We start from the raw sequence: 15,000 nt of genomic DNA on the forward strand, positions 1-15,000 counted from the left end.
ATTGCTTCCAGTCTCATTGGTTTCTCCTCTGAACCGTGCCTTCCTCTGAAGTCAGTTAAGCTCATATGAAAACCATAATGATGCCCTTGCTGACTCCGTTCTGCAGTGAGGAGCCCTGGTGAACTTAGGATATGATCATGCCCCTGTTCTCGGCTCTGGTGAGACCGCACCTCAAATCCTGGGTTCAGTTTTGGGTCCTTTGCTACAAGAAAGACCTTGAGGGGCTGGAGCGCGTCCAGAGAAGGGAACGGAGCTGGGGAAGGGTCTGGAGAACAGGGGTTGTGGGAGCGGCTGAGGGCCCTGGGGCCCTGGAGAAGAGGGGAGACCTCATCGCTCTCTGCACCTCCTGGAAAGGAGGTTGGAGCGAAGTGGGTGCTGGGCTCTGCTCCCAAGGAACAGGTGATGGGATGAGATGGAATGGCCTCAAGTTGCACCAGGGGAGGTTTAGATTGGATATTGGGAAAGATTTCTTCACTGACAGAGCAGTGAAGCCCTGGCAGAGGCTGCCCAGGGCGGTGGGGGAGTCTCCACCCCTGGAGGGGTTCAAAAGACATGTGCTTTTGGTACTTTGGGACATGGTTTAGCAGGCACAGTAGGGTTGGGCTGATAGTTGGACTAGAAGAGCTGAGAGGGCTTTTCCAAACTTAATGATTCCATGATCCTATGATTCTATGGTTTGCTCACAGAAAGTGCGTCACTTTAAAACAGCCTCTGTTCCCCAAGCAGAAAACATGGGGGAGCTGTTGTCTGATTTGCAGGCTCAGAGCTTGATTGAATTTGACAAAGAAGGATAAATTAAAGAATAGGCAGCCTGATTTCTGTATAGCCAACTTACCAGCTTGTCCTCCAGTGCATCCCACATGGTTCTTCATCTTCTAGGTGAGGTGTCCACTGTCTGCAATGGGAAGATCAACCAGTCCCAGTCTACTGAGGAGGCAACAGAAGCTACAGAGGTACCAGACAACAGCACAATGGAGGCAGAGCCTGCTGGAACCCATCCTGGGCCCCTCACGGAGCATGTGTTTACAGATCCAGTCCCACCCCAGGCACCTCCTCGGCAGAACAGGTAGGCACTCTGGGGCCAAGAGTGCTGGCTCAGTTCTTTGTCAGCTGTTTCCATAAGCTTTTTGATGTTTGAACAAGCCTGACCTCCTGATAAAGCATCAACCTTTTTTCAGTTTTGTGCCCAAGTGGTGTTACAGATGGGAGAAATAAATGAAAATCCACATGGTTCAGGGTGCAGCAGACTGTGTCCGCTGTGTGAGTGCAAATATTTGAGCTCTGAGAATGAATTCAGACAGATCTTCCTAAGTACATGCACATCAGTGTTCTTCCTGCAGGAGTTCATTGATTCATATGTAAACATGATGATTGATTGATTCGAGCAGTACCCCTCATGTGCTATAAAGGTAATGAAGAGAGCATGCTCACTACCCAAGGTATTCTTAAGACAAAGGAGTCTGATATGATGGCTTGAGGAGCTGGGTGGAAGTCTTGGACAGAAATAGTTCCTAAATGACCAAGTTGTTCTAAGTTGTTTGTGTTGAAGTTGGAAAAGAACCGAGAAAATATTGATTTTATAAATAGTGCTGCCAAACACTAAGTGAAGTTCCATAGATTTGATGTATTTCCTTTTTGTATTGGTGGGGTAAAAGTAAGTTTTGCAAATTGCAGATTCAGGAGTCAAGCAATTAAACCCCCCTGAAGAGAAGGAAGCGATTTGTGTGTACTAGTGCCCCTTCTTGCTTGTGAGTGCCAGGCTGTGAGTGTGGATGGGCGTTCTGTGTGCTGATAAACACCTCTAACGGATGTTCCTTTGTCTTTTCAGTGAGAACGGGCAGCTGAAGCCTGAGTCAAGCACAACACTGCCTGAGCAGGAGTCAAACGGGGATGCTGCTGGGTCTTGCACCAGCGCTGCCCCAACCATGTGGCTGGGAGCACAGAATGGATGGTAGGTTCCCTTGCGCTGGCGGATCTCTCTGTCACCTCCATTCTCTGGGCTACACCTTTCACGTCCTCACACCTTTACGTCACTGCTTGTTTCTGGAGTAGGTTTCCATTGCTTGTTTTCGTTCTGAGCCCTCAGCTCCCCATAGGCACAGGGACTGAACTTCACTTTCTCACCTAAACACCCCTTTCTGAAGAGAAGACTTTAAGCCTAGTCAGGCTGAAGATGGGAGGCCTTGCTGCTAATCCTCCCCAATTTGTCCTTTCACACAGGCTTTATGTGCACTCAGCTGTATCCAACTGGAAGAAATGTCTGCACTCGATAAAGCTGAAGGACTCTGTGCTGAGCCTAGTGTAAGTGTGCACGCCAAGGGATGCCAAAGGAGAAGGTTCAGTGCCTAAGCGATATTTTAGATGAGGGTAGCAGCTCATTGACAGTCTTTCTTTGCTTTCCTAATTGCATTGGTTTGTGAGGAAGGTTTCCCAGGGCTTTTGTTACTGGAAAACCTCATATTGAGCCATTTTCCTGCTCAACTGCAGACCTGAGCTGATTCAGTCAATAAAGTGCTAAATGTATCAGGAGGAAATAAGTGGGGAGGAGAAATGCAGAAATTCACTGGGGTGTAAATGAGATGGGATTTGTTAAAATGGATGGAGCTTGTAATGTGAAGGAGAAGTTAATCTCCACGGGAAATTTATCAATGACCTTACTGTAACAAAGGTGAGAGGTGTGACCTTCAGCCCTAGCAGGATGTCTCTGCAAGTCTTAACCTGGATTGGAGAGGAAACAGGAAGATGGTGTGCGTGGGTGTCAGAGAGGATTTGTTAGTCCCTCGCTTCTACAGATTTTTTTAAGGATTTACCTTTCTGTGATTTCAGGCATGTGAAAGGGAGGGTTCTGGTAGCTCTGGCAGATGGAACACTGGCCATATTCCACCGGGCAGAAGGTAAGAGTCAATGTAATCAGAGAGAACCAAACTTGACCAAAAGCATAGCAATTCATTAAATGCTGTTCTGAGTTGAGAAGGAAAGATGACCAGAGTACAAACGTGGTTGAATTGCAGAGCTCTTATACACATAATCCTTATCCTAAAACATCTAAGTTGTGATTTAACACCATTCCTGAAGCTTTTCTGAACAAAACCGTGTGTATGCCCTGTGTAGCACACACCGAGTAAAGGCAACGCTGTTAGGGATATGCATTCTCTTCAGCTGTTTGAGGCATTAGGCACATTTAATGCGTTTGGGCCACGTGGGGGATACTGTATGATCACAAATTAGCAGTAACAGCGCATGCACGGGGAGCTCTCCCAGCTCAGGCTGGACCTGAGCAGAGCATCTGTGCAGCGATGGGCTGAGAGAGTTGGGGTTGTTCAGCCTGGAGAAGAGAAGGCTCAGAGGAGACCTTTTAGAGACCTTCCAGTACCTGAAGGGGCTACAAGAAAGCTGGAGAGGGGCAGATTTAGACTGGACATAAGAATGAATTTATTCATGATGAGAGCGGGGAGGCCCTGGCCCAGGTTGCCCAGGGAAGTTATGGCTGCCCCATCCCTGGAGGTGTTCCAGGCCAGGTTGGATGGAGCCTTGGAGAGCCTGATCCAGTGGGAGGTGTCCCTGCACATGGCCGGGGGTGGGAACTGGATGATCTTTAAGGTCATTTCCAACCCAAACCATGCTATGAGTCTATAAGCCTGCGGCTTTGCAGAGAAGCTCCACTCTGTGAGAGCAGTGGAATCAATCGCTGCATACGTGGCCGGCAGAGCTGGGATTCTCAGGAATTCTGAAAGTCCCAAACAAACAGAGCCATTGCATTACGCTTGGTCAGTTTTTCTTGAGGGGAAAAAGACATCTCAGTGATCTGACGTGTGTTAATCTTGTCACTTCAAGAGACAGTTTGAATTCTGTATTTCTTGTCCTCTTCACTGTTGCAGGGTTTGTCTCCTTATGAAAGTGAGCAGCTCCTCAGCTGTGTTCCTACCCGAAAACACAGGGGAATTTGCTAACTGTGACAGATATTTGCGTATTAAGATCTTGGTCATTCATTGAGTAACAGAGATTTCTGGGTTTGTCCTATCAGTTTTGATTCAGGCTTTGTTATGAGCTCAAGCCTGACCACTGACATCTAAAAATTGTTCCCATCATAAATTTGATAAACCTGCAGAACATAGAGGCCACCTGAAGGACAAGGTCTCTGCCTGGTTAGTTTGAAAATAAGCGTGACAAGAGGACGATTGGCTCCTTATCCAGGATTTGACACCTTGGATGTTGTCCTTCTGTGATATGAGGAAGCCTCCCCACAAGGACTCTGTGTTCCATCTCCTTTGTGGTTCCTGCATAGTCTTGTCAGGCTGTCTGTCTTCTTCCTCTGTTGTTTTTGTTGTACTTGTTAGAGAAGCCTGTTCACTTTCTTAAAATAAAAGGACGTTTAAATTATTCTGATTTGGAGAGCTTTCAGCCCACCAAACTAATATTCATTGTTATGTGTTTCGTAAGGATAAGGCTGTGCCCGAAGTTGTGTTGCGGAGTCCTGGGAAGTTCCCAGACATAAGCAAAATGAGTGTTTGAGTATTAGCTATGCCTCTGTACCTAGATATACATGGGAAGGTCGATGATTTTATTGTATACTGACTTGTCATGAAGGAGCTGCATCTTCCTGCACTTGTTTTTCACCATAGATGGTCAGTGGGATCTCAGTAATTACCACCTAATGGACCTTGGTCACACTCACCATTCCATCCGCTGCATGGCTGTTGTGTATGATAGAGTCTGGTGTGGCTACAAGAACAAAATCCATGTTATCCAACCGAAGACAATGCAGATTGAGGTAAGAGAACAAATACGTGTGTGTGAACGGATGTGCTTGTGGTTATTTAGAACTCTTTTCTGCCGCAGTATATAGAAATGCAGAACCTGTGAGTCTGGGTCATGTTATGACCCTGTTAGCTAAGGGGGAATTTATTCCTTCCCCTCTTTGCAGAGCTTAAATCTTTAGAGAAATCTAAATTGAGCACTTTCCTTGCCTTCATTGGTGAGTCTATGAGGCCACATGTTGTATAAATGTATGGATGTGCTTTACAGCTGTCCTTTATGTATGGTCTAAGACTTCTCCACCTGTAGGGATTGTTGTACAAAGGAAGATTACGGTTAACAAGCCCCAGTGCTCCCACTTGCCTAAGAGAACAATGGTGTTTAGAGCCTTTTGGTTGAAATTCAATCCAGTGACATTGAAATTGAAATTCAGTCAATGACATTGGTACAAACCTGTTTGACAGTGCTTGGAATAACTCTAATCAAAGGGAGAAGAAGCACTGAATCAGGCAAGGCAGTTTGATCGTTGGAATTTGTTCTGGAGTTGTGTGTTTTCTACCAAGCATACCAAAAGCCCTTGGTTCCTAAACGTTCTTGCTTCTGAAGTGGTCTGTGAAGACCATAACCTCTACAGAGCTGCTATATAACTCGTCATGTTGAGCAAAGGATGTTCTCTATCCTGGTGTGAACTTTGGAGGTCAACTGGCATTTACACATTTTCTCCAAGAGCTTTGAAACCCAAACGAGTGATCTCAGTTGAGGAGAACAGATTATTTGTGTAGATCATTGCAAAACCTCTGTGAACTTACATTGGTCCACCTGTTTGGCATTTCAGAAATCCTTTGATGCCCACCCTCGGCGGGAGAGTCAGGTGCGACAGCTGGCATGGATTGGTGATGGAGTATGGGTTTCTATCCGCCTGGACTCCACTCTGAGGCTTTACCATGCCCACAGCCATCAGCATCTGCAAGATGTCGACATCGAGCCTTATGTCAGCAAGATGCTAGGTGGGGGCTTAGGGACTGTCAGTAAATGATCTGTTGCTTACTGAGATCAGAGAGATATCAAACTTCATTAGTATACCTTGCTCAAAGTCGTAACTGACTCTCCCATTCTTCCTTTTCTTCCTAGGCACTGGAAAGCTGGGCTTCTCGTTTGTGCGGATTACGGCCCTGCTCATTGCTGGCAACCGCCTCTGGGTAGGGACAGGGAACGGTGTCGTCATCTCCATCCCCTTGACTGAGAGTAAGTGATGTTTATTGGGCGTCCTCCTGTGTCACCCTCTAAAAACTTGTGTGTGTTCTCTGTGCACTGTGGCAGCTGGCTCTGGCAGCCTGATGCTATCTGGACATTTTTACTCCGGACTTGACACACTTTTGATCAGAGCCCTGAGTATGAGCAACCCTGAACTAGGTTTAACTCTCTTCCTCATTAAGGAACTAACAGCTGAATGGATTTAACCTGTTTAAAACCGAGTTGGTCTTTATTACTATCTCTTTCAGTTCAGTTGAAGCCATTTCCTTCTTGAAGGACCTTTCTACTATCTCTAAAGTCTTCTTTTTTGAATGTGATCATGACAGAGCAGACTGATGTGAAGTGATTCTGTAGCTCCTGGAAAGCAGGAGAAACAAAGCTTTGGGAGTTATAAGAAATCTCCAAAGGAGGCCATGGGATGAGAAGTTACCAGGAAGATCTCCCTGGAAATTTTGTTTTAGCATAGACATCTAAACCTCTCTATACGTCTCCCATGTGCCAGATCCTGCACTTGGGCCAGAACAACCCCATGGGGGAATGGTGGCTGGAAAGTTGTCTGGCAGTAAAGGACCTGGGGGTCAGGGGTGCTAGTTGACAGCAGCCGAACGTTAGCCAGCAGTGGCCCAGGTGGTCAAGAAGGCCAGCAGCGTCCTGGCTTGGATCAGCCATGGTGTGGCCAGCAGGAGCAGGGCAGGGACCTCTAATCCTGGTTCAATTTTGGGCCCCTCACTCCAAGAAAGACCTTGAGGGGCTGGAGCGTATCTGGAGAAGGGTACGGAGCTGGGGAAGGGTCTGGAGAACAGGGGTTGTGGGAGCAGCTGAGGGCCCTGGGGCTGTTTAGCCTGGAGAAGAGGAGGCTGAGGGGAGACCTTATCACTGTCTACAGCTCCCAGAAAGGAGGTTGTAGCGAGGTGGGTGCTGGGCTCTGCTCCCAAGGAACAGGTGATGGGATGAGATGGGATGGCCTCAAGTTGCACCAGGGGCGGTTTAGATTGGATATTGGGAAAGATTTCTATACTGACAGAGTGGTGAAGCCCTGGCGGAGGCTGCCCAGGGCAGTGGGGGAGTCTCCACCCCTGGAGGGGTTCAAAAATTGTGGCACTTTGGGACATGTTTTAGCAGGCATGGTGGGGTTGGTCTGACAGCTGGACTGGATGATCTTAAAGGGCTTTTCTGACCTTAATGATTCTATGATTCTGTAAAAGTATTTACAGAATACTGAGACTGACCTTAGAAAAGCTTTCTTTATTCAAATGAGGGCTCAGCTTTGTCAGTCAAGTAGGAATCAGTATCCTATACCAAATCCAACCTGGTGAGGGGTCCCAGCAGTAGTTAGTAGATGCATCTCTGGAGCTGGAGGTGTGGCTAAAGCTCTTTGTAATCCTGTTCTGTACCTCCTGGTCAGCATCTGACTTTGCAGGTCTGTTCCATGTTGTAGTGGGAGAGTAGGATTTGAGGCTGATCGCAGAAAGCAGCCAAATCTACATTTTCTTACCACTGCCAGCAGGAGAGCTGAGAAGCAAATGGCTTTTGTATAAGTGGAACAAGGTTGTTGTAATTCTTCTGCGAGTCAGAGCTGAGATGGTCTCCTCTACGGCGAGTGGAGCTGGATGTGCCAGGGCTGACACCAGGAACCAGTGACACCATCGCCTTTGCATGTTGCATTCTTGGTCTTATTTCTGAATCCCTTCTTTAAAGCCCATTTGTTCTCGGGGTTGCTTTCCTCATTCGGAGTTCAGCTCGTTCCCTGCTGTAAACCAGTTTGCATAATCTTGTGGTGTTTCTGTACAAATGGGGTGAGCAGGAGGGTCACACTACAGACTTTAGCAATGGATCCTTCTGGCCACGGTCCCTCTCGCATCATAAAAGCAAAGTGAGCAAGAACAGTGTCGCTATAAACTGATGCGAGCCTGTCGCTCCCATTGCGGTTTCTCTAGGTTTTATACATTTCTGTTGCTCCCAGAATTTTCTCCCAGTAATCACCTTTTTCTTCTCTCCCGGCCTGCCTGTCTCTTCCCGTGCCCCTCTGTGTTCCCACTCCCTGCCTGTGCCTAGCTGTAGTCCTCCACCGAGGCCAACTCCTCGGGCTCCGGGGTAAGTGCATTGCCTCCTCCCTTCAGCTTTCACTCCTTTCGCAGCCATTCACCTTCGCAGTCTCTCTCCCACCCTTCCATCCTGCCATTCTGCTCTCTCCATCCATTTTTTCTCATCACTCTTTCGTTTCAAGTTGCGTCTGAGAAAGGCGACCAGAGACAGTAATGAAAATATTCTCATTTCTCATGGCTAAAACCATTTTCATCCATCTCATTCTTCATCACTCTGCTTTTTTTGTGTCATGAGGACCTGACTCTTCATCGGTAGTTCCCTTAGCGTGGCAGGCCAGGTTTGAGATGGGGACCATAAAAGTTCATTCAGTCAAAGAGCTCCAGGAGGCAGGAGCAGGCTGTTCTTCCAAGGTCTTCCTTGATCATCCTTGGTTTTCCAAGGACGCTTCTCCTATCAGTTCCAGGCCCATGGCAGCAAGTGCTGTGGCACCTGAGAGCTGCAAGTAATCAACAAAGGCTTTTAACCAGAGAGGACTTTGATAAACAGTAAGAAATGTTTGGGTTTGTGCCAGTTGAGGCATGGTCTGAGTTCAGATTTATGCTTACTGTAGCCTTAGTCAGAAAGGAATATTTTTGTCTCCTTGTAAGTCATTTCTTTGACTGCCCAGAAGCATTATCAACACGTCTCCTCCTTTTAAACCATCTGATAGTGGTTGCAGTAAGAAGCCAGACATTGAGCTGGAAGGAGGTCTAGTACCAGCCTGTCTGTCAGTCAGATGAGCTCACCAGCTGCAGCTTCTCACCACAAACCACAGCACAGCACCTTCCCCTCAAGGCTCTTCCCCGGCACACGGTGATTCTCGTTCTTTCATCAAAATATTTGTGCTTATCTCGCCATCCTGGCTTGAGCCCAACAGGTGAAGGTCTCCTTTGCCCAAGCCACTTAGTAATTGAAATCCAGCCCAAGCCAAAATGCAGAACAACAGATAATTAAGCAAGCATTTCAGTCCTCTCGCAGGGAGTGAAAGCCTTCTGCTTGTGGGTACTGTGTCTGTTTTACTGATGGGGGTGCATGCAGCAGGAAAGCATCTCCCATCGTGAGCTCTGGCCACTGGTCTCTGTTCCTTGGTGAGTGGAAGCATTCACGTTCTTAGAGCCTGGACGTGAAGGATGCCAGCCCCTCAGCCCACCTTGAAGTCCCTGGGAGCTGTGGGTGCTGAGTATCTTTCAGATGTTCATCGCTTGAGTAGCTGTTCTTCCAGTGTCACGGCTAAATCAAGGACTATGGAAGGACCTCGCTCCACTGCTATGACATTTACTGGGCTGAGGGGCTTTCACCAGACCCAGAGACTGCCCTCAGCATCCGAGGTGCTCACAGCTTGGCGTTGACTTGACCCGGAAACCGAGCAACTTCACCAATCCAGAAAATAGCAGTGATTCTGCTTTTAATGGTTGCAGTGGACACCTTTGGGTACCTTACCAGGTACAAAAGACCAAGGTTGGTCCTGGGACTGTAGGTCATTTCTAGAGGCCGGACAGGATTGCTGCTGGTATCCACACCTCGAATCCTGTGTTCAGTTCTGGGCCCCTCGCTACAAGAAGGATGTTGAGGCTCTGGAGCGTGTCCAGAGAAGAGCAACAAAGCTGGTGAGGGGCTGGAGAACAAATCTTACGAGGAGCGGCTGAGAGAGCTGGGGTTGTTTAGCCTGGAGAAGAGGAGGCTGAGGGGAGACCTTATTGCTCTCTACAACTGCCTGAAAGGAGGTTGTAGAGAGGAGGGAGCTGGGCTCTTCTCCCAAGTGACAGATGATAGGACAAGGGGGAATGGCCTCAAACTGTGCCAGGGCAGGTTCAGATTGGATATCAGGAAAAAATTTTTCACAGAAAGGGTCATCGGGTACTGGCAGAGGCTGCCCAGGAAGGTGGTGGAGTCCCCATCCCTGGAGGTGTTTAAAAGATGGGTAGACAAGGTGCTCAGGGTCATGGTTTAGTGGCAGATAGGAACGACTGGACCTCTTGGTTGGATCCAGGAGGTCTTTTCCAACCTGGTGATTCTGTGATTCTATGGTGAAGAGGCCTTTGCTGGGCCACCTCAGAGACCTCGTCTAGCTTGCTCTAGGATCACGCTTGCCCAGCATCTCTAGGGTTGTGTGCCTCATCAGTAGCCAAATGGTTTGATGAGAGAATGTAGTTTGTTGTCATGAATGGATTGTTGCCAATCTAAGAGAGAGGGGCTGTACAGCCAAGTGTGGTTTCCTCCATCACATCCTTGACACAAGACCTTTAAAGAGACCTGCACCTTTAAAGGTTTTCCTTCATGGCTTAAGAGTTTTCTCTTTGATTGAGTCCCCTCTGTTATTGGGACTCATAGCTACTGCTGACAGTATTCCTTTTCCCTGTCTCCAGCCAACAAGACCTCACCAACCTCTGGAGAGGGCAGCCGCTCCGGCGGGGTCATCCATGTGTACGGCGATGACAACAGTGACAAATCTGCCAGCAGTTTCATCCCCTACTGCTCCATGGCTCAGGCCCAGCTCTGTTTCCATGGCCACCGTGATGCTGTCAAGTTCTTCGTCTCTGTGCCTGGTAAGGATGAGCACAGCCTTTCCTTCTCAGGGTGGTGTCCTGCTGTCCATTCTGTGTCAGGCGCTTGAGCTGATCTGCAGCAGACTCCGTCCGTGCCTTCCTAGCGCTCGCAGATCACTGTGGCTCAGACATCAGTAGTTTAAACTGCAGCGGTTTCCACATTTCACCAGCAGAAGGAATCGGCCTGCCCAGTTGTGATAACCGTGTGGGGGCTGAGCAGAGGCACTGACAGCCCCTCTGTCCTCTCCCAGGCAACGTCCTAGCAACCCTGAATGGGAGCGTGTTGGACAGCCCTTCGGAGAACCCCAGCACGGCAGCCACAGAGACCGAGGGGCAGAAGCTGAAGAACGTCCTGGTGCTGAGCGGAGGAGAAGGGTACATCGATTTCCGGATCGGTGAGTGCCTGCGTTGAGGGGCATCTGGGATGGGAGAAGCTGCACGGCCGCAGGCACGTTGAGAGGAACCACTGCTGTGGGGACTGAAATCTAAAAAAACACTGCTCTCCTGCCTCTGGCTGTGAGGAGGTGGCAGGCATTTTCTTTGCACAACACAAGGCTGCCAAACCCTTGCCCCGGCCCATGCCACAGAGTGGGCTTTAATGGCCCTGGAAGGAATAAAATATTGGCCCCTTTGGAAGTATCTTATAGTGACCTTCCAGTGCCTGAAGGGGCTACAGGAAAGCTGGGGAGGGGCTGTTCACAAAGGCTTGTGGGGATAGGACGAGGGGGAATGGGCATAAACTGGAGAGGGGCAGATTTAGACTGGACATAAGGAGGAATTTCTTCACAATGAGGGTGGGGAGGCCCTGGCCCAGGTTGTCCAGGGAAGTTGTGTCTGCCCCATTCCTGGAGGTGTTCAAGGCCAGGTTGGATGGGGCTTGGAGCCCCTGATCCACTGGGAAGTGTCCCTTCCCATGGCAGGGGTTGGAACTGGACGATCTTTAAGGTCCCTTCCAGCCTAAACTATTCTATTATACTATTCCAGAACAGCTCAATTTGGGATTTTCTTTCTTGCCTTTCTCACCCTCTGTTTTCTCCCTTCAGGGGATGGAGAAGATGATGAGACAGAAGAGAATGCAGGAGATGCCACCCAGGTGAAACCAGTACTTTCCAAGGCCGAAAGGAGCCACATTATTGTGTGGCAGGTATCATATATCCCTGAGTGAGAATTCCTCCTTTCCCACCACCGTGTCCCTTCTCCCGCCTGAATGCCAAGATGTACATACAGAACGCCTGCATTATACCTACTGCTGGAAACCGACCCCAGACAACTGCAACGGCTCCTGCCTCGGACTGTGACCCTCTTCTAACCTCTGAACTTGCAGCTTTCACCTCGGGCCTGTGCGCTTCCTGCGTGGTTGGATTACTGTTCTGCTCTGGAGCTGGCATCTACAAGGAGAGAAATGGCAGCACATCGATGAAGTGAAGCTTGGAGCTAGGACTGTGCAGGGCCTTTGCCCAGCGCTCAGGAGCTGGCAGCCGATGGGTGGTGGCCCAGGTTGGCTGGCAGGTTGCCTCAATCCCACCTGCATGAGAAGAAATACGTCCCCTGCCAAAACAACAATGATAAATCACAACTTCTGCAGCACCTTCGCAGAAATTCTTTCTGGCTCACAAGTGGACTCTCCACCGTATCCGCCCTTAAGCACACAATAATGTCCCGTGGGCTGAGAGCAGCCAGGTCCAAGGAACCTTCAACAGGAAGAAGCGGCAGGGTTTGGGCAGCTCTCGTGCTGTTTGGCTGGAGAAGGCAGCGGTGCCGTTCCTGTGGGGAGCAACACATCCTCCATCCCGGTAGATGGAAAGTCCCCCTCGTCTTCTGCTGCTGGTGTGTCTGGAGGGATTGTTTGGTAGCCTCGGATGAGAGACGGGTGTTTGATCCCGGAGGCCACAGGGCCTTTGGAAACTGTGGTAGCAAAGGGATATTGGAACTTGGCGTTTTAAGAGCAGAAGAGGCAGCAATACCTTTAACTCCCCCTTCCAAAAATGCCAGGCAGAAAAGAACTCTTAATTCAGAAAGGTTGAGGAGAAAGCTACCTCTGCACAGCATTTGTTGGCTTTTAAAATACAGGCGAGGGCGGATGACGTTGGTCTGCTGGGAATTCTGCGTTAACACATTGCGATTCCCTTGGCTCACGGCTGTGTCCCCATCCCGGGAACTGCTGGAAGGAGGTGGTTGTCAGTTAGGAATGACCATGTAGGTGCAGTCAAGGTGTAGGAAGGCTGTGTCTTGCCTGAGGTCACGCAGAGAAAGGAATTGAGGCCACATCCCCCAACCCCTTCTACTGAACATCACAAGCACTTTGGTCCTGAGTAGTTTGAAAAGCTGGAGGTTTCTGACTCCTGTAAAGAACTGAAAGCCCCAAGAGAAATGCTGAGAGCCCTCCCTGTGTAAGCAGGGTTGGGGGATTGCAAACGTACATCCCGCTTACAAGAGAAGTGACAAAAAATGGGGCCAGGGTGAGTGCTTTTGAGCTCTAGATGCAGAACGTGGCAGCTACAGATATAGAGACTGTGGTTTGTCCTCCCTTTTGGACAGCAGAAAGAGTCCTGTCCCAGCAAGGACAAGTTCTGCTTCCTTTGCATGCTCCCTCCTGGGTATGCAGGACTAGAGTGAGCAGCAGTTGTTAGTGATGGATTTGGAAGCTCCTGGTGGCCCTCTTATTTCTTCCCTGAGCCGTGCAGCGCTCTGGAGTTCACAGGGATGTCCTGGTGCCGGTGTGGTGGTATGGGCACAGCTGGGGGAAGCCGCCGTCTTCTGGGAAGCCCCCAGCTGTCCCTCGTGCTTGTTGCCACTGCCCCCAAGGCAGGTCTAAAGCTGCTCCTGTGCTGCAGGGTTGCAGCATTCCCAGGGGAAGCTCGAACATGCGGCATCTGTCTTGATGCAGCAGCACTGAAACGCTTTTTGGATCCCCAGTTCAGCAAAGGTTGGGACATTTCCCGTGCAGGAACGGAGGCAGGAGGACATCTCTGGAGAACAGGGGCCTCAGCCACCACAGCATGGAGCCACAGCAGTGCCCACGCTGCCCGCCAAGGTAGGGACCCAGGGGGACCGTGTCCTCCAGCCATGGGCGTTGTGGGTTCTGGGGCCCCAGGAGTGCCTGGAGCCACCACCTGCGTGCAGGGACATTTCATTACCAGGGACATTTCACCAGGGCACCGCCAGACTTCTCATTCACCCTTCCAAAATGCTTTCTGCTAGGAAGACCCCTTCGGATCACAACACAGAGTGAGTTAAAGTTAACAAGATCAACATTTAGAGCACAGATCCCACAGATGTGTAACAGTTCATCAGGTAGGGCCAGGGAAACGTCATCACTTGGGCTAAGAGAAGGGAAAAATCAAAGCCCAAGTAATCTCTATTCCTTCGCACTATCGACTCTCCCATAGGAAAATGCAGATTTGCAACGTTCTTACCTCTTCCTGGTTGTTCTCTATCCGGTTTTAGCAGTTGCAGTGACAGTGCTCGGTCTCCTGTCACCCACTGGGCCCCGACGACATAAGGAAACCAGTCTTGAGCCTCTCCCAACAGGTTCCTTTCCAGCTCAGTGTATGATTTCCTCCAAAAGAAGCACACGTCCGAGCGGGGCAGCTGCAGCTCAGCAGGACCGGCCTCTGCCAGCAGCTCCTGCAGGCGCTGGCTGGGCAGCAAGGTGAGAACTGACTGGCTTCAACACACTTCCCTGTCATATCTCCACTGTGATGTATGTAAAGTATCTTGTATGTTACAAAAGGATTTTAAAGTGTCTTAAGGCCTGTAAACTCCGCTCTTTGGTCTGAAGATGGCATTCTGTAAAGAGCCTGCTGTATGAATACGTCCCCATGCTTCGTCCCCTATGCTATCAAACAAGAAACCATATCTGTTCTGTATGTAATAAACGTGTTAACATCAGCACTGTGCAGGCGTTTGGTTCCTCTAAAGGCACTGGAATTTCTACTCCATCTTTAATGACAGCAGGACCCCGGGAAGGGTGGGAATGGCAGCTCGGGTGTTCCCTCACCGTTGAGCAGTTTAGAAATGAGAGATGTGGATTGCTTGCTGGGTCCGAGCAGAAGGGGCTGATACTGCAAGCCACAGTGTGATATGAAGCTTCTCCCAGCATTAGAAAATGTGGAGAAGACAACCAGTGAGCTACTGGCAGCCGTTCTGGTGTCCCCTGCAGGTGAGCTGCCAGGGCTGATGTGTCCTGCGCAGCTTTCAGTGCTCAGTTTACCATCATCCCCTCTCAATACCAGGTGGCACTTCACAAAGTCCCACAGGAACTGGTAATGTGCAGCAGTGCAGGGAGTGAGTTCCTCTTGGTCCCCCAGCAGCACTTCGATGTGTTCATGTAGAATAACAGAAAGGAAGACACCTCCTT

The 15,000-nt window shown here is 49.5% G+C and overlaps 1 protein-coding gene across 31 annotated transcripts in view; it reads left to right on the top strand.

The window, feature by feature from the left end:
- Positions 1 to 14,549, top strand: part of MAPK8IP3 (mitogen-activated protein kinase 8 interacting protein 3) — an 80,970-nt gene extending 66,421 nt beyond the window's left edge. For 28 of the 31 annotated variants that reach the window (XM_054080242.1, XM_054080243.1, XM_054080248.1 and 25 more), the window contains 11 exons: positions 880 to 1,066; positions 1,829 to 1,951; positions 2,221 to 2,301; positions 2,827 to 2,894; positions 4,623 to 4,771; positions 5,591 to 5,762; positions 5,887 to 6,000; positions 8,065 to 8,103; positions 10,461 to 10,640; positions 10,892 to 11,035; positions 11,684 to 14,549. In XM_054080242.1, the coding sequence (XP_053936217.1) occupies positions 880 to 1,066; positions 1,829 to 1,951; positions 2,221 to 2,301; positions 2,827 to 2,894; positions 4,623 to 4,771; positions 5,591 to 5,762; positions 5,887 to 6,000; positions 8,065 to 8,103; positions 10,461 to 10,640; positions 10,892 to 11,035; positions 11,684 to 11,805 (1,379 nt within the window). In that variant the 3' untranslated portion in view covers positions 11,806 to 14,549. The remainder of the gene's footprint in view (positions 1 to 879; positions 1,067 to 1,828; positions 1,952 to 2,220; positions 2,302 to 2,826; positions 2,895 to 4,622; positions 4,772 to 5,590; positions 5,763 to 5,886; positions 6,001 to 8,064; positions 8,104 to 10,460; positions 10,641 to 10,891; positions 11,036 to 11,683) is intronic. The other 3 variants (XM_054080254.1, XM_054080274.1, XM_054080273.1) reach the window with 1 other exon arrangement.
- The last annotated feature ends 451 nt before the right edge of the window (positions 14,550 to 15,000 follow it).

This window comes from Cuculus canorus, chromosome 15, assembly GCF_017976375.1.
Source record: "Cuculus canorus isolate bCucCan1 chromosome 15, bCucCan1.pri, whole genome shotgun sequence".
In the NCBI taxonomy this organism is placed as follows: domain Eukaryota; kingdom Metazoa; phylum Chordata; class Aves; order Cuculiformes; family Cuculidae; genus Cuculus; species Cuculus canorus.